Below are 19838 nucleotides of genomic sequence, written 5' to 3'. Positions count from 1 at the left end.
AGATGGTAATTCTTTCAATAGATAATGAAGTGGGTACTGAATAGTGACAGGTTAATAGTGGAAAAATAGTTAATAATAATAGAGAAAAGTTGTTTTGGTGAAAGAAAGAGATAGTAGCACGGCAGAGAGAGCGATACATCATCATTATCATTATTTTTCAAACGATCCTTTTTATTTGTTCGTAAAGAATAATTGAAGTCTGCGGTTGGTTGTATGTGATTTCACACGCAATAATCAACAGTTACACGAATCATTAGTTTTGATTTTTTTTCTTTCCTTTTTCAATATGTAGAAATATAAATGTGTATATATATGTGAGTGTACACTCACCGGGATGACGAAGCTCGTACTTCTTCATGTCGAGATTTTTCTCGCGGCACACTTCCTCGAGAATATCTCCCAAGTTCATTTTTGGACTCACTCTCGAAACGTATAATTGATTTCTTGGTAGATGAACCTAAAACAATTAATTATAATTGTAATTAATTATATTAGCATTCGTATATGTGGAAGGTTATTAATTTTAATTTTTTTTTATAAAATGAGGAGAAAATTGAGGTGTTTTTTAAAGTGGAATAGAAATGCGGTGAAAAAAGATTTATTATTGAATCAAGTGACCGATTAGATGTTTATAATTAAATAAATATTAATTTGAAGCAAGTAAATGATGTAAAAAGGTGAAACTTTTTTGAGTGTGAATCACTTTTTTAGTTTTTTTTCTTTAAAACGATAAAAATTGACAAAAAAAAGGGGGAAAAACGATTGAATTGCATAAGTAGTTAATTGAAGAAAAAAAATAGCAATTAATAAAATGGAGAGATCAGTGCGGTCAATGAAAACATGACGCAGGAATCGTAATTTCTTTATTGACATTTTTTTTCTTCTCAAACAAAATGATTCTGCGAATTTTTCTTTTATCTAACTTTTTGTGTTTTCTTTGTTAAAATTAAATAGTCTCCTTTTTTGGGGGGTTCGAGTAAAAATAATGTGAATTGAATGTTGTTTTTATAGTTGTCTCTCTCACCTGTAATCGAAAAGTTGTTTCGAATGGTTGGTTGGCTTGCCTCGTTTTACGGGATAAGAATGTTCCTTGCTTGGGAAGTAATTTAACCTGCGGATGAAAAGAAAGTGTCAATATTCGAGTTTTCAAATTGTCAAGTCACCCTCTCTTTGAGTAATTTTCGCAGTCGTTTACTTGACCACTAACAATCGTGTCTTCTTTTCATTCTTTTTTTTTACCATTCATTCTTTCGTATTCTCTCTGTCTCTTTTCTTCTTGAAACGAAGACTGAACAACAACGACTGATGATAATGATGACAACTTTAATGACAGGAAAACGACTCTGAGAGAGATTCATCAGTGCATGGCAATTTTAATATCAATCTTTGCCTATAGAACAGGAAGCGGAGAATCGATTCAGTAGAAGCTTATATATATTTGACTTTTTATTGCAATTGAGAAAATTATTAGTTCTAGTCTTCTAATTTTTCAAGTCACTGGCTTTTCAAGAACGTTTCTTTATATCGAAAAATTGTAGTCTTTAGAAATTTTTCTCCTCTGATGTAGTATCGAATGGTATTTAGAAATATTTTCTTTCTTTCCTTTCAAGAAATAATTTAAAGTGTAATTGAATTTTAGAATGAAATGTGAATTATAAACAAGTAGAAATAATTGCAAATTTTCGAAATAATAAAAATTTTCAATTCTATTACAGGGTTGCCACAAATCAGGGAAGTCAGGGAAATTAGAATTGGTCAGGAAAATCAGGGAAAAGTTGAGGATTTTTATTAAAAGTACTGGAAAGAATTAAATTTTTATAATTTATAAGCAAATTCTGAATTTTGGTCTTTTCTGTTTGCCTCATGAAATTGACAAGAATTTTAATACAAACCCTTCAATTTTTTCTATTTCTGACAATAATTTCTTTTTAAATAACTTAATTCTTGAAGAACTATCATAAAATTATTACTTAGAAATTATTTAATGAATAATTTTACTTAAAAATTTCAAAATTAATTGCATTTCAAAAGAGTTGCGTTTACAATATTCATAAATAGATGAACATCAAAGAGGTTTCAATTTGAAATTTTAGAAAATATCAATTTTTAATGAATTTAAATTGAAATTTGAAGAACAACTGATTACAGAAATTCAATTATTTTAAAAAGTGATGAACATCTTCGCATAAATTCAATTATGTCTAAAAATTTTTTTAAATTCTCGTCAAAATTTTAATTATCGTTATAATTTATAAATAATAAAATTCTTCTCCAAAAGTCAATTATTTTCAAAAAATTTAATAAAATTCTTGTCAAAATTTCAATTATTTTCAAAAATTTTCCTCATTTCAATTATTTTTAATATCTTCTAATTTAATAAAGTTTTCTAACAGAATTCTATTATTTAAACAAAGTTTTAGTAAAAATTTCATAGGAATTCAATTGCTTACCAATTTTTTAAAAATTTCTTCGCACTAATTCAATTATTTTTAATTTTTTAATGAAGTTTGTCCAAAGAATTCAAATATATTCAGATAATTGAAAAAAATAGTTCTAAAAAATTCAATTATTTCGAAAAATTTAAATAAAATTCTTTTAAAAATTCTATTATTTAAAAAAATTTTGACAAAGATCTTTACAAGATTTAGTTAATAAAATTTTCCTATACAAATACAATTCAATTATTTTTAGTACAATTCTTCTTAAATTCAATTATTTTCACAAATAATACATTTTTCTTTTGAGAATTCAATTATTTAAAAAAATTTGAATAAAATTCTTCGCTAGAAATCAATTATTTTCATAAATAATAAAATTTTTCTTGAGAATTCTATTATTTAAAAAAATTTGATAAAATGCTTTATGAATTTGAAAAATTGTAATAAAATTGATCATAGAATACAATTATTGTCAAAAATGTTTGTGAAAATCTTCAAAATAATTCAATTATTTTCGTAAAAACTAAAATTCTTCGAAGAAATTCAATTATTTAAGAAATTTGAATAAAATTCTTCCTAAGAATTTCATTCTTTTCAAAATTAAACATTTTCACAGTGAATTAAATTATTTTAAAAAAAATTTTTAATTTTTTGTCAGATTTCAATTATTTTTCTATTTTTTAAATGCTAAATTTTTCGATAAAATTTAATTATTTTCAAAAAGTTTTCAAAAATTCTGAAAAATCCAATTATTTAAAAAAATTTGAATAAAATTCTTCACAAGAAATTAATTATTTTTATAAATAATATTTTTCTCCGGAATTCAATTATTTTCACAAATAGAATTTTTCACAGGAATTAAATTCTTTGAAAATTTTTTAAATAAATTTCGTTGCAAGAATTCAATTATTTTCATAAATAATAAAACTCATCGAAAAATTTTAATTATTTATAGCACTATTTTAATTTAATTAATCGAAAAATTCAATTATTTTTGTAAAAAATAAAATTCTTCGAAGCAATTCAATTATTTAAGAAATTTGAATAAAATTCTTCCAAAGAATAAACATTTTTACAGGAATTTAATTATTAAAAAAAAAAAAATTTTTTTAATTCTTTGTCAGATTCCAATTATTTTTTTTTTTTAATGAAATTTTTTGATAAAATTTAATTATTTTCAAAAAGTTTTAAAAAATTCTGAAAAATCCAATTATTTAAAAAAATTTGAATAAAATTCTTCACAAGAAATTAATTATTTTTATAAATAATAATATTTTTCTCCGGAATTCAATTATTTTCACAAATAGAATTTTTTACAGGAATTAAATTCTTTGAAAATTTTTTAAATAAATTTCATTGCAAGATTTTAATTATTTTCATAAATAATAAAACTCATCGAAAAATTTTAATTATTTATAACACTATTTTAATTTAATTAATCGAAAAATTCAATTATTTTCGTAAAAAATAAAATTCTTCAAAGCAATTTAATTATTTAAGAAATTTGAATAAAATTCTTCCAAAGAATTTAATTCTTTTCAAGAATAAACATTTTTACAGGAATTTAATTATTAAAAAAAAAAATTTTTTTTTAATTCTTTGTCAGATTCCAATTATTTTTTTTTTTTAATGAAATTTTTTGATAAAATTTAATTATTTTCAAAAAGTTTTTAAAAATTCTGAAAAATCCAATTATTTAAAAAAATTTGAATGAAATTCTTCACAAGAAATTAATTATTTTTATAAATAATAATATTTTTCTCCGGAATTCAATTATTTTCACAAATAGAATTTTTTACAAATTCTTTGAAAATTTTTTAAATAAATTTCATTGCAAGATTTCAATTATTTTCATAAATAATAAAACTCATCGAAAAATTTTAATTATTTATAACACTATTTTAATTTAATTAATCGAAAAATTCAATTATTTTCGTAAAAAATAAAATTCTTCAAAGCAATTCAATTATTTAAGAAATTTGAATAAAATTCTTCCAAAGAATTTAATTCTTTTCAAGAATAAACATTTTTACAGGAATTTAATTATTAAAAAAAAAAATTTTTTTTAATTCTTTGTCAGATTCCAATTATTTTTTTTTTTTAATGAAATTTTTTGATAAAATTTAATTATTTTCAAAAAGTTTTTAAAAATTCTGAAAAATCCAATTATTTAAAAAAATTTGAATGAAATTCTTCACAAGAAATTAATTATTTTCATAAATAATAATATTTTTCTCCGGAATTCAATTATTTTCACAAATAGAATTTTTTACAGGAATTAAATTCTTTGAAAATTTTTTAAATAAATTTCATTGCAAGATTTTAATTACTTTCATAAATAATAAAACTCATCGAAAAATTTTAATTATTTATAACACTATTTTAATTTAATTAATCGAAAAATTCAATTATTTTCGTAAAAAATAAAATTCTTCAAAGCAATTTAATTATTTAAGAAATTTGAATAAAATTCTTCCAAAGAATTTAATTCTTTTCAAGAATAAACATTTTTACAGGAATTTAATTATTAAAAAAAAAAAATTTTTTTTAATTCTTTGTCAGATTCCAATTATTTTTTTTTTTTAATGAAATTTTTTGATAAAATTTAATTATTTTCAAAAAGTTTTTAAAAATTCTGAAAAATCCAATTATTTAAAAAAATTTGAATGAAATTCTTCACAAGAAATTAATTATTTTCATAAATAATAATATTTTTCTCCGGAATTCAATTGATTTCACAATCATAACAATTCAATTCTTATTTTAATAAAGTTCGTTGCAAGAATTCAATTATTTTTATTAATAACAAAATTTATCGCTGAATTTCAATTGTTTTTAAAAATTTTGAAAAAATTTTTCATTAAAATTCAATTTTAAGAAATATTTAATTATTGAATAAAATGTTTATTTTTGTATTTAAATAATTGAATTCTCGAAAAATTTTTTAATAAAAATTGATTAAAAAATGAATTTTAGTAAAAATTTTAGATAATAATGGAATATTTAAATCATTATAGCATGAATTTTTAGAAATAATTGAATTTTGAAAAGGGCTTAAATTTAAATTAAAATTTTTGAAAATTTGAATTTATAGTTACAATATTCTTATGATATATAAAATAATGATTTTATCACCCTGTCATCTTAAATTTAATATAAAACATGAGGAAACCGGTCGATTTCTTCATGTTTCATAAATTGAATTTGAGAATCTTAATTCCTATAGAAAAATAATAATAATTTAATATTTATTTAAAAAAGAAGTTATTGATGTTCTTTAACGGAAAAAGTGAATATTTTGTCTGGGAATCAGGGAAAAACAAAATTAGTTTTCTGGCAACCCTGTATTAAAAATATAGTTGAATTTTTTTTTGGATTTATTTGAAAATAAAATAAAAAATTTATAATTGAAATTATTTTCTCTTAATATTTCTTTTGACATTAAATCTCGTAGCATCACTTTTTGTAAAGTCACAGCATCCGTTGAATCGATTTTCTTGCTATCGCGATGAGAGAGTGAAATGTGAATAGGAAATTTCTCGGGAAATGAAAGAAACGTCTAATCGTGGTTCTTGGTAAAAAGGATTTCCTAGTTGTTAAAATATATTTTACCTGTAGTGCATCGAGTGCTCCAATTGGTGTGTTTGGTTGATGAGGTAGAACCATACCCCGTTCGCCAATAGCTTGCAGGGTGTAACTGGAAGCAACCAATTTGTGAGCCGTTGCCACTTGTACAAGAAGGTCCATCATTGGCGTACTAGAGAAAAAGATTAAAAGCAAAAATTTATTGCTCATTTTCATGGAAATTCTAACCAGTCATTTAGTTTATTAATAATATTTATTGATATTATTCAGTTCATATTGTTGCTTTTTTGTTATTTTTTTTGCTGTTGAGGATAAGTATACAATTCTTGGTGGTGGAGAGAAAAGAAATATGGTTGGAATAACCAGAGTTTTAGTTACTTCAACTATTATGGAGTTTGTTTAGATTTTTTGTTATTCTAGGTTTTATTCAGAATTCTAGTTATTTTATCCAGATTTCTGGTTGGTTTAATCATTCTAAAACCAGAAGTTTAATTTTACCAGAATTCTTTTTTAGTAGAAAATATTTAGTTTATTTTTATTTGAAATGTTTTTTTTTCTGTTAAATCATTAATATTTGTATTCAGTGGTAATTTTAGTTATTGTCTACTGATCATCAATTGTTGAGGTGCTAATATTCGCTACTGGTTTTTTTTTGTAAATTTTTTTGTTATTTATGTTCGGAAAAATGTTTTCACCGTCAATTTGAGATGTAACCGTTAGATAAATCGAGCGTTTCACATCTTAAGTGAGAATTTGATTTATTTTCTTGATTCCCAGTTTGTGAAATGTTACTCGATGCCATTGGACAATGTGGTCCGCTTAACGGTAGTATGCCGCATGATGGTTTATGGCAAAAAACGTCAATACCTTCCGCATAATTTGTTTTCGATTTAGATAGAAAATTTCTTGTCACAATAATATAAAATCCGTTCTACTTTTTAACTAATAGATTACAACTTGAGGAAAAATGGAAATTTTCTCTATATGCAAGAACCATAATTTAATGTTTAATAGTTATCTTTAAATGTTTAAAACCACCTTTTCTCGTCGTTAAAATTAATAGTATAAAATACAACAAACAAAATTGATTGATATTGACAATTTAGAAAATTAATAATTACAGTAATTTCATATGATGCGGAGGGAAAAAGGATTTATTTTTTGTTTACCTATTTGTTGTGTATATATTTACAGAATAAATATTTATCGTATACTTTCAAAGGAAAGAGATTATTTGTGAGAAAGTTTTTTAAACTGGAAAAATAGAATAAAAGAAATGATTTAAAGGTGGTGATTCTGCGCTCGATTAAATTTCTCGTGTCCAACCATATAGTGTAGAAAGTAATCTAATCCGAAGAATACGTTAATAATGAAGTGGAGGATAATTTTTTAGAACAATGTAAAACGTTTAATTTTTTCTTTTGTTCGAAGGCGCGAAAAGGGAAAAAAGCGAAAGTGCAAAAAAATGCGGGAAGAGCATTTTGTTAAACGGCAACTCTGAGTCTTGGTAGAAATTTTCAACTGTTACTGTAATCATTGTGTGTAGGGAAACACAATTTGCTGTTAAGGTAATTAGAAAAATTAGCTGCCACAAGTTTTTTTACAACAATGGTCTTCTTCTCGCGCTCATAATATGATTTTATTATTTTTAAACTAACACTAAGTATATCCTTTGTCTCAGTGTAATGATTTTTAAAAAAAACCGTTTATTTCTCTTAATTAGAATAGAATAAAGTGGAATGTATCATTTTAATTCTTCTAATCATTTTAATTGTTAATTATCATTTTAAATTGATATTAAAATTATTAATTTATGGGAATGTTGTGTAGTGATAGGAAATTAGACTATAATTTATTTATAACTATTCATAAATTTATTTAATATTTATAAGTTTATTTATAAATTTATTTATATGTTTATTTATATAAAAAAAGTTGGTGGAAGAAAAGGTGTTTTTGGAATGGAGAGAGATCTGGTTTTATTGCTTAGTAGGACGAAGTACTGATATCAAGTGCAATCAACCGTGGTCAAGGGATTACGTAAAAGGGAATCGACAGGTTGTGTATTGCTTCGATGGTCACTGCTATATATTGGAAGTTGTTCTCATTTCTTTAAACGCGTCAAAACCACGACCGCCGTGGATGTGATTACATGGGACACAACATGAAAATCAAAATAAGATGGCGTTTCAACCTGTTTATTGCAGTTGAACCTCTAAAAAAACTTCAATTAGTTTCTTCAAGAAAAACTTATTCCGAGAATTGTAATGACATATTCTTTTCTTGTTGTTGTTAATTTGTTTTCTATTATCGGAATTCCGATGTTTGATATTACTAATTTTGTTGTTCCTATGCTCTTTTCTGTTGTTCTGATCAAAAATTGTTTTTTTTGGGAACAACAGATAGGAACATAGCAACAACAATAACTGAAATCAGTTCTAATTTGGCAATTTCTTTTTACACTTTTCTTTTATTTAATAGTTTTAGTTGAGCCAAAAATTTGGCTTACCTTCGTTGTACGGTGACTCTCTGTGTTTGAACATTGTGATCTCTTGGCAGTTGGACCAGAAGCTCCATGCTTCCAGCCAACATATCTGCCGGAGTGTCCTCTGTCACGGTTAGAACCATGGCAGGTCTCTCCTCTCGACCCCTGTAACAAAAAGGGCACAACTATCAAAAAATGTATCCAAAAGGCATAACCATCAAAAATTGTATCAAAAAGGCATAACCATCAAAAATTGGATCAAAAGGGGCATAACTTATTTTTGGGTTTATTGGCTTCTTATGTCTGCTGTAACTAATGTTAAGAATTAAAACCTTAACTGTACAGTACTATTCTTGACACAACAGTTAATATTATTATTATTTAATATTAATAATATTTTAATTAACTATTGTTTGCATTCACGTATTTAATGCATTTCCTAAAGAATTTCGTTATCGAAAATAAGTATTTGTATTTTTAAATGTATTTAAAAAGAAAAAGTATCTTGTTATTTTGATATCGTCTTTTTTTTAATCATGTTTTGGTTTTGTATGAACCAAGATTTCTCGGTTAGCATATTTAATAGATATTCAAAAGAGATACATGCTCAAATAATTGAAGTGATCCTCAAACACTTCTTTGATTGCTGCAAATGTTGCGGTGACATTGGCAAGGATTGCCTGTCTTCATGTCACGTATAACTTCAATGTCAACTGTTATCGTTGATACGCTTATACAAAACTTGAATTTTAAATGCGAAAAACCGGTTCGATGAGTTCTTCGTGACTTTAGTCGAAAATATTTTTTATAAGGTTGATAAGTTTAAAGATAAGAACAAGTCCTTGGGCATTAGAAAATTTCTTTTTCCTCTCTTTCACTCTCTGTTTACCATCTTTAACACTCTCATCAAGAAATTCCATGACCATTAATTAATGCACATTTTATTTAATCAAACAACTTTCCACCTTGTTTTTTGTTTTTTTTTTCTTTTTCTTTTTCAAATATACTTATTGGATTGAGAAAAACCAGTTAATTACCTCACGGGGATAATAAATAAAATAATTGAAAGAAAGATACAACTAAATGGCAATTTTAACCTTCTCTTTCAACTTATAAGGATGGGTTTGATAATTATAGGTTTATATTTGAAATTATCTGTGAATAAATGGGACACCCATTCGAAACAAGCCGATAAAATTTTTATGGAATTGATAGGTGTCGTTAGACATATTGGAAAGTTATTGCGAAAAGAAATAATCGTCGTGGTTTTAGATTATACATTATTTCTTTAGACACAATATTATATTTGTTGGAAGGAAAAAAAAGCGTAGGCTCATTATTTAAATGATTATGGAAAAATTTTTGATAAGTGTTGGCGCACTTTATCAATAGATATCCAATTCTGTACTAAACCACTTTATCAATGGTTTAGTTTACTAAAAATAACGTTACGTGAATTATTCCGCATAATAAATAAATTAATATTGCATTGGATGTAATAAATATTAGTTGAATTTTTTATTTGTAGTTATTTATAGTTAGTTATTTTTTTGTACAAAAGTTTTTAGTCATGATTGATGCAGTAAAGGAAGACTCGATAAAATTGTTGACACTCGAGGTAGTCTATTAATTGTTACTCAATTGACAAGTGAAAAGGAACTCATTGCAATTGGCACTATACAATGGACTCTTGTAGTGTCAATTGTAATGTGAGCCAAACGAACATTAGAAACAAACTTTTATCAAACTAATTTCGAAATAACAATAAAAATAATTTTCTCAAAGTAAATTTCCATTTCATTAAAAATTAGAACAAAATTAATGTATTAGATTAATTATTTATTTATTATTTTATTATAATTTATTTAATAATTATTATAATTAATAATAGTTACAATAATTAATAACATGATATCATTGCTGAATTATTTTTTAATTAATAAACGCCAATATTTGAATTCACTTTGATAATTAGCCTTGAATGATGAATAAATGATTTTGTAAATATGCTTTCATAAATTATTGAATTCAAGGAAACATTTAAATGTATAAATTAGTGAAAAAAAGAAATAATATAAAAATTTATCTATTTCAATAAATAGATAATAATTATTGCTCAATTGGAATTTTTCGAGCTCATCAAGATAAATTCCGTGGGGGAAAAAAAATAATAATAATTGTTGACTTTCATGCGAAAGTGAAATAACGAGGGGTATCAGATTCGCGCTTCAATTTATATGCAAATGCCGTTAGAATCGAGCAATGAAGTGCAAACTATAACTAAAGTTCATTAATGAAAATGAAACGAGTCTCATTAATCATTGATATACGCTAATTGCCGATTCAATATGGTAACAATTTTATTTCTTTTTATTTAGTTGAGCAATATAATTTATTTACTTCTTTATGTTCGGTCGTTAATTTTAGAATACAAAAGGATTAATAATTATCGATATAATTGGAGGTTTGGGATATGTGTATGAAAGAATGGCCTGTTTTTAAAGATTTTTAACAAAATTTTAATTTAAAATTATTATTCAATGATTTTCATAAATAATAACATTTTTTACAGGGATTCAATTATTTTTATGAATTCATAATAAAACTAATCGCAGACTTTCAATTTTTTTTCAATTTTTAATACATTTTTAATGAAATTTCTTCAAAAAATGGAATTATTTTCATAAATAATGAAATTCTTTGTAACGGTAACATTTTTTTCAAAATAATTTTCATAAAATTCTACGTAGAAATTTAATTAATTTCAAAAATTTTTGTCAAAATTCAATTATTTTCAATGTCTACTATTTCAATAAAATTTCGCAAAAGAATTCAATTATTTAAAAAGATATTTTAATAAAATTCGTCTCAGAAATTCAATCATTTTCCAAAGAAATCCAATTATTTTCAAAAATTTACAAAAATTCTCGTCAAAATTTCAATTTTCTATATAAAAAATAAGATTCCTCTCCGAAATTCAATTATTTTAAAAAATTATAATAAAATTCTTGGCAAACATTTAATTATTTTCATTAAATAATAATAATTTCACAGAAATTCAATTATTTACAAATTTTTTAAAAATTTTTTCGCAATAATTCAATTATTTTCATAAATAATAAAACTCATTGTAGAATTTCAATTATTTTTAATGTAAAATTTTAATCAAATTTCTCGAAAAATGTAATTATTCTTAAAAATTTTATTAAACTTCGTCGAAAGAATTAAATTATTTAAAATTTGTTGATAAAATTATTTATGAGATTTGAATTTTAAGAAACATTCAATTATTCAATAAATTATTTATTTGCATTACAAATTATTACAGAAATTTAATTATGTTCAAAAATAATAAAATTCTTCTTAGGGATTCAATTATTTTCACAAATAATAAAACTTTCCGCAGAATTTCAATTATTTTTAATACAATTTTAAACAAATTTCTTGAAAAATGTAATTATTTAAAAAACTTTGTTAAAATTCGTCGAGGGAATTCACTTACTTAAAAATTTATTTGATAAAATTGTTTACGAGCATTCAATTTTAAGAAACATTCAATTAATAAATTATTTATTTTTGTATTTTAATAATTGAATTCTAATAGAATTTTCTAATAAAAACTGATTTAAAAAAGAATTTTAGTTAAAATTTTACATAACAATTGAATATTTAGAGCATTTTACTATAAATTTTTAGAAATAATTTAATTTTGAAAAGGTTTAATTTTAAAAATTGGCAAAATTTTAACTATTTTCAAAAATTTTCTGCAATTCAATGATTTTCAATATCTACTATTTTAATACAATTTTCTAAACGAATTCAATTATTTAAAATAAATTCAATTATTTTCATAAATAATAAAAATTTTCCAGGAATTCAATTATTGACAAAATTTTTTTATAAATTTCTTCGCAATAATTCAATTATTTTCATGAATAATAACATTTTCACAGGGATTCAATTATTTTCATAAAAATATAATGGAACTCGTGACAGAATTTCAATACAATTTTCATCAAATTTCTTAACAAATAAAATTATTCTTAAAAATTTTATAATTGAATATAAAAAAAATTGAATATTTTCTATATGAAAAAATAATAATGATTAAATATTTATTTAAAAATGAAGTTATTGATATTTTCAAATAATTTTCGTATTAATAACCTGGAAAAATGTCGTTTTTTAACCTGGAAAAAAAGAATTATGTTGTTTAATGGACCTTAAGTAGAATTCTAATTAGGATAACAATAAATCTTGTTAGGATAATCTGGTATTTAGTTAAAAGAACCATAATTTCGGTTAAATTATCCAGAATTCTGGTTGATGTAGCTACAATTTTTTAATTTTGCTTCCTCATAGAGGAGGGATTGTATTAGCAAAATTTTCGATTGTGTTTTTTTGACATATTTATAAACTTTTTTTCATTATACCTAATCTTTTAGTACTTTATGCGCGAATGGGCATTGCGCCTATAAATGTTATAAATAAATTTTAAAAAATTTTGATGTAATATTATCTCAGAAGTCCAAAAAACGGATTATAAAAATTTGTTCCGATGTGTGTGGTGTGTACTAACATTACATTTGCCTCAATATCTCAGAACGAGAAAGAGCTAAAGGCCTCAATTTTTTTTAAATTGTAGGTCTCCCCAGGGGACATAAAATGAGAGTATTTTCAGCCCGATTCATAAAGTTTAACTATTTTTTTTTTGCATTTTTCTTTTTGTAAAAAAACGTTTTTTGGCCATAACTTAAAAAAAATGTTAGGACACCTATAAATGTTTTTCTTTAGTTTTGAAGAGTTTTTTCAGACGCATCTTTTAAGCCTTCATTGAATATTTTTCGTCCATATTAGCCAGAGATATTAAAGTTTTAAAAACCTAAATTTTTCAAAAATAACACTTTTTTGAAAATTTTGTTGAAAAATGTAAAAGTAACTTTAAAAGTATCGTTACCAACTTATAGAGCTTTAAAAAACGTTTCGATTGACCTATTTTTGAACCTGATTCGTCCAGAAATTATAAAATTATTGATATTTGAAAAATCAAAAATTTTGGAAAATATCTTTTTTTCAACATTCTTGTTTATTAACTTATGTGTAATTATTAAACTATTATAACCATCTTATAGAATATTTAAAAACACATTTTTTTGGACTAAGATTTAATAATTTTTAACCCTTTTATAAAAAGTAATTCTTATATTTCAATTATTATTATTTCTATGAGGAAGCAAAATGTTCATGAAATGAACACCAAAATTATAAAAATGTACAACTTGGCAGCAGTTTTTTTTTAATTTCTTTTTACAGTTTTTAAGTTTTCTTTATTCCCAAATATAGAATGTTGCTTCATTTTTGTTGTTCAATGTGTGACGAACAATATCAACCTTGATTACAATATTACAAATAATGTCAGATTATATATATATATACATTTTGCATTTTTTTTCTTTCTTTAAACGGAAATTACTTATTGATACGGAACATTCTAAAAATACAACATCCGTAAAAAATGTATAATAACATTTTTCTTATAAAATCACATGAAACGATTTTTGCGATTTTTTTTGTTTCGTGTTGTATATAAGAAATTTAATGCATATGGATTAAGAAATAATGTTTCTCCTTGAAAAATCTCGACAATTGATTTTCTTTTCTAGATCATTAAAATTTTCAATCTCGCCAATGAGATCGGAATAATATTAATTTTATGCGCATAAAAAAGTGGTTAAAATTTCTTACGCCAATTTGCATTTATAGTGTTGCGAAACGATTAAACCAAAACGACACTCCTATTTTCTGTGAATGTATGTACACATTTAACGCACATGATTTTCAAACACATGCGGTTATTATTTCCATTGTTGTACTCCTTCTCTCTCTCTCTTTTTCTCTGTTTTTTATTTCTTCTCTCCCCCCTCTCATGTACCATTGTTTCAGTATAGAGCATTGTTCCTCGCCATCCCTTTATTTATGGGACAGCATGTGAGATACAGTTTTTAGTATATACTTTGAAAAATTCAACTTTTGGAAGATGAAAATCATGTTCTGTTGTTATCTAAGTTGCTTGTTGTTATTACCTGGTGAGATAAGAGACCTGCACATCTCTTTCTCTTTAGAAAAGGGGGAAAAAATTTATTATTATAAATATTATAATAAGTATCGATATTTTATATTTTATGAACGTGTCATTATTCTCTCGTAAAATAATTGGAAATGTGAGAATCCTTATAATTTTAAAAGTCTGTAATTGTATACTTTTACGATCGACGCGAATACCATACACGTATATGTATGTACAATAGGGAAAGGGTGAGGTGGGGTGGGGGGGAAGAGGAATTGTGAATGGACTATTAGGATTCGGATTGTATAAAGAAAATGTGATGTCATCACGATTTCGTAAGACAAAGTTTGCTTCGAGACTTTTTCAATGACTGAGCCCGCATTACGATGTTTTGCTTATTAGGCACTAAAGACGCTTATAAACTATTCACTTTAAAATTTTTGATTTTCAGTTAAATAATTACTACATATTGGGAAAAAATTGTTTGATTTAAATAAACGATTAGTTGTCTATTATTATTGAGTAAATATTTATTTTCTTGTCAAAATATTTCTAAAGAATCATTCTAGTAAAATTCTTTAGAAATATTTTGACAGAATTTCGATCAAAAATGTAGTAAATATTCATTAGCAATTTGCAGAATTATTTTTTTATAGATATTATTTAGTACTAATGGGTTATTAATTAAATTTTTCTGTTTTTGAATTTCGCGCCAATATGGTTCATTAAATTGCCGCCTAGATGGCATGAAAATTCTCTCGTAAACGAAAAGAAGAATCATGGTGGTGATACAAAAATTGTTTCCTTTCAGTTATAAAATTAATAATATTATAAATTTTATTAAGTTAAAAGTATATTTATTTTTATTGACAAATTATCACTATTTTTACAACTAATGTTTGAATAAAATTTGTTTAATTATTTCCATAAATAGCAAAATTCTTCAGATTTACTAAATTCGTTTGAATATTTTTTTTTTTAAAAATTGTTGACAAGAATTTAATTATTTTCATAAATTTCCATAAAATTCTTCGCAGAAATTCAATTATGTTTAAAAATAATTAAAAATTCTCCACAAAATTTCAATTATCATTATAAGTAATTAAATTGTTTTCCACAATTCAATTATTTTCAAAAATTTTAATAACATTCTACGCAAACAGTGAAATATTTTCATAAATAATAACATTCTTTGGAAGGATTCAATTACTTTTATAAATAGTAATTAATAATTAATTAGTAACTCTTTGCTGAAATTCAATTAGTATCAATACATTTTAATAAAATTGAATTAATCAAATTTTCAATTATAATTGTGAATAGACAAAATTATTTTAAAAAATTAAAAAAATTTTTTGTTTAATTCAATTATTTTCCAAATTTTTTAATTAAAATTATTAAAAAAAACATTGTTTTTAAAAATTTAAAGAAACTTTTCTTTTTGTAAATCAAAAAAATAATTTTTTTTAATAGCAAATTATTACTATTTTCACAATAAATTTTAAATAATAATTTAAAAAATTTTTTTTAAGTTCTATTAACTATTAAAAATTATTTCCAAAGTTATTTTAATTTCTTATGAAATAAATTTTTCTAACTTTTATAAAGAAATTTACTTTGAATAGGTATTAGAAAATTTACTTTGGAAATAAAAATTTCTTTTGTTTTTTTTATTTTTTTGTAAGTAAATTAAGAAATAAATAAATTTTTTAATAGCAAATTATAATTTTCTGAGTTAATTTTTGAATAAAATTATCAAGTTTATTTTTGTAAATAAATAAAGAAATAAATATATTTTATAATAAAAATTATAACCTTCACAGTTAATTTTTGAATACAATTTTTTTAAACGTTCTTTTACAATTTATTTTTTCTACAATTTTATATTTATAAAGAAATTTTCTTCCAAAATAGTACCTACCTAAAAGGTATTTTCTAAAAAAAGAGAATTTGAATAATAGACAAGTAATCGTTTATCTGAATCAATTTTTTTTTTTATTATTTTAAATTTTAAATTATTTATTCTTGGAAACTTTATTTATATTTAATTTATTTATTTTAGCATTAATTTATTTATTTGATTTAATTTTTTTACTTTTTCTCTTGTTAGGCTTGATTATAAATAAAACTTTTTATATTATTCATTAAGCTTAACGTTTTTTATAATTAATTTATTTATTTATAAGAAAAGCCCAACAGTAAAATCCAAAAAAGACTTTAAATGGCAATTTTATTTGTGGAAATTTATCTCTCCCACTTGGTATAGAAATAAATTATGAAAAGAGAAAAGAAATTGATTTTTTCTGAATTTAAATTATTGTTGTATAGTAAGACTTACAGAGACTTGTATTGTATCACTATTTTGGAAAAATAAATATTGTCACGAAAACTCAGGTATTTTGTGGAAGTAGTCACGATTAAATGTAAATTTTCCCTGCCGCGTTGAGTAGAATTATTTTATGTGCGCTAAAGTATAGAATCTGTCAGAATTTTCTCGTGTAAATTTGTCTGTGTGTCTCTCTCTCTCTTTTTTGCGTGCTTGAGAAATGAAATCAGGAGGATTGCATAAGAAGTGTTTCTGCATCTGAAAGAAGCCCTTATGTAATTACATCGGGGTTTTTCAGACATGTGAGTGGTAATGAAGTCTCTCTTTCTCTTTCTCTCTATATATCTCTCGTTAATTACGATCTTTCAAGCGAATAGTTTTTTTAAAGAGTCCATTATTTCACTAATTCAAATTTAGAGAGTATAGTCAGAATTGCCCGTTGCCCGAAGGTTAATAAGATTTGAAAAATCGGGAAAATTTATTAAAAGTGCTGGAAAAATATCAAAATGTTGAATAATAATTCTATTTTTTGATAATCATTAAAATTAATCCATTTTTTACTAACTTTATTAATTTAAATTTATCAGTTTAATTATTATTTGTAAGGAATTTGAAAATTTGAAAATAATTAATAAATTTTTTTTAAAAATGATCGCGTTTGGTTTTTTTTTAATAACGAAACTACTAACTCTCGAAGAGAACGAGATATAAAAGTAGATAAAAAGATCTATTTCCCAGAAAGTAAAAAGTTAACATTGATTATCATTTGATCGAACAATTTTTTGCGAAATATCGTTTAGAAACAATCGTAGTTTTCTATAACCGGAATATAAATTGTATTGTTAAGAAATGTCATGCAATTTTTTTACATTATGCGGTGTTGAGAGAAAATCATATATTACGCAAATAAATGATTGAATATTATCGAAAAATCAAAACCATTGGAGATAATGATTATCATTATTATTTGTTAATAATGTGTTGATAAATCATTACCACCTGTATATGACTGCACGTGAATATGTACATTGTACATAATTCCACGTGATTTGCAATTTTTTTTTTGTCAATATCGTAAAAATTCCCATGTCTTGTATCGAGATCGATTATAGGAGAAAAATGTCATTTTCTATTTGTGTTTGATTTTTTTTTTTTTTTGATTTTTTCAAGTGTGTGACTTTGCATAATATACGAATGTTGTATATATGTACATTTAACGATCGTAGTAAATTGGTTGTATTCGTTTGAATATATCTTGTTTTTTTTTAAATATTGTGCATCTAGTAATTAGAACAGGTTGTAACGTGGGTTATAACTGGTATATCAAACGATCAACAATAAAAGTTACGGTCTTAGCCATTTTACGACGGTTGAGGTGCTTCAATTTAATTCTGAACAACGGGTTGAAGACTAGTTCTCTTCTTACACTTCCGCAGTGGTAGATCATTTAACTTTTATTAATTATAGTCTGAACAACAACTTTCAAAATTTTTAATCAAGAAGCTTTATAGAATGTGGAAAATTATTTCCGCAATAATATTATATCCTTTAAGAGATATCACTATATCTTATCGTTTTTGAGTCGTCTTTTTCTTTTCCACTTTATGGTGTATAACTATAAATATGATAACCGAGTGTGTTTCGTTATTTTACTTACTTTTCATAAATTATCGTTAAGTTATGTTTGGCTTAATCGTTTAGGAATTATTTCATCAAATCTTATAGGCGGGGATATTTTTTGAAAATTTGTTATTTTCTATTAATTTTCAGACTTTGTTCTTATCAACTAAAACCAACTATAGAATTTTTAAATTCAACTAAAAAGTAGTAAAAATATTTAGTCCTTTATCAATTCAAATGACTAATTTTAGTCATTCTTTACTAAAAGACAACTAAAATAATTATTAATTATTAATTTCAAATTAAATTTTTAAATTCTAATAAAATTTAGTGAAAATATTCAGTCGTTTGAATCAAATAAATTTTGTTTTCAGTGTAGAATATGAAGAAAGTCACTTTTTCGGAAATAGGTCTAAAAACTCGAAAAAGTCATACAAGACCTTGATATTGCATATAAAGCAATATTTACTGTTACATGAAAATTATACTAAATTTAATTTTGAAAAATAAATATCTGTAGTTTGTAATTTGTCAATCTATACAATATATTTTCTTTATGCAATTTGCAAACTGTAAAACCCTGAAAGGATTTTAAATTACAAATCTTATCAGTGTGAATATCTTTTTATACACATTTTATAACTGTTGATGAGAATCTAACTTTTACGTATCATTTAGCACGTCCAGTAATGTTGGGAATTCAAGAAATTTTTCTACAATTTCTATACTATTTTATATTATACGATAACGGAAAAGCAATCTTTCATCTTTGCGAAACGTTATCAGAGCAATTTTCTTCAACTCAAGAATATGAATATAACGATCCTTCGTTATAAATTAGTAATGCTTGAAATTACATTTATTTCAATTAACCGGTTTTATAAACGCCAAGCATATACTTAAAATCACTACCAAATTTTTTCCCTTGTTCCATTTGAAAAGTATTAAAAAAAAGTTTTTTTATTGAATTGAATAATTAATATTTTAAATTGAACATTTGATAAGAATTGACATTATGATAAGATATTATTGTATATGTGTATAGAGCAGAGGGAATTTTTTCTTCAAGACAAAATATGTTTCGCTTCAGTTTTAATTAGCTAAATTGGATTACACATTGGCTTAATAATTTGTTAGATAAAAGTCAATTCCTTGAAACTTGTTCTCATCCTTGGTTCTCAAGGAAGGCGTTTGTATAAATACACTAAGTATTAGTCTTGTTTCGATAAAAGCCTGTGCCAATCTGTATGTATAAAAGAATTCGCGTGCCATCTTACCAAACAGCTCTTTTTTTTATTTCGTTTGAGAAGGAAGTGC

General features: G+C 23.7%; 1 protein-coding gene across 6 annotated transcripts in view; it reads right to left on the bottom strand.

Moving 5' to 3' along the window:
* The window catches only part of LOC122500907 (myb-like protein P), a 197279-nt gene that overhangs the window by 13951 nt on the left and 163490 nt on the right, over positions 1–19838 (bottom strand). For all 6 annotated transcript variants that reach the window (XM_043610069.1, XM_043610110.1, XM_043610084.1 and 3 more), the window contains 4 exons: positions 8533–8673; positions 6051–6195; positions 1025–1111; positions 331–457 (listed from right to left, as the gene is read on the bottom strand). In XM_043610069.1, coding sequence (XP_043466004.1) covers positions 331–457; positions 1025–1111; positions 6051–6195; positions 8533–8673 — 500 coding nt within the window. The remainder of the gene's footprint in view (positions 1–330; positions 458–1024; positions 1112–6050; positions 6196–8532; positions 8674–19838) is intronic.

Source organism: Leptopilina heterotoma, unplaced genomic scaffold (assembly GCF_015476425.1).
Source record: "Leptopilina heterotoma isolate Lh14 unplaced genomic scaffold, ASM1547642v1 Lhet_103, whole genome shotgun sequence".
Classification (NCBI taxonomy): Eukaryota; Metazoa; Arthropoda; class Insecta; order Hymenoptera; family Figitidae; genus Leptopilina; species Leptopilina heterotoma.
The sequence above is the reverse complement of the archived record's forward strand: the minus strand, read 5'-3'. Positions and strand labels throughout refer to the sequence as shown.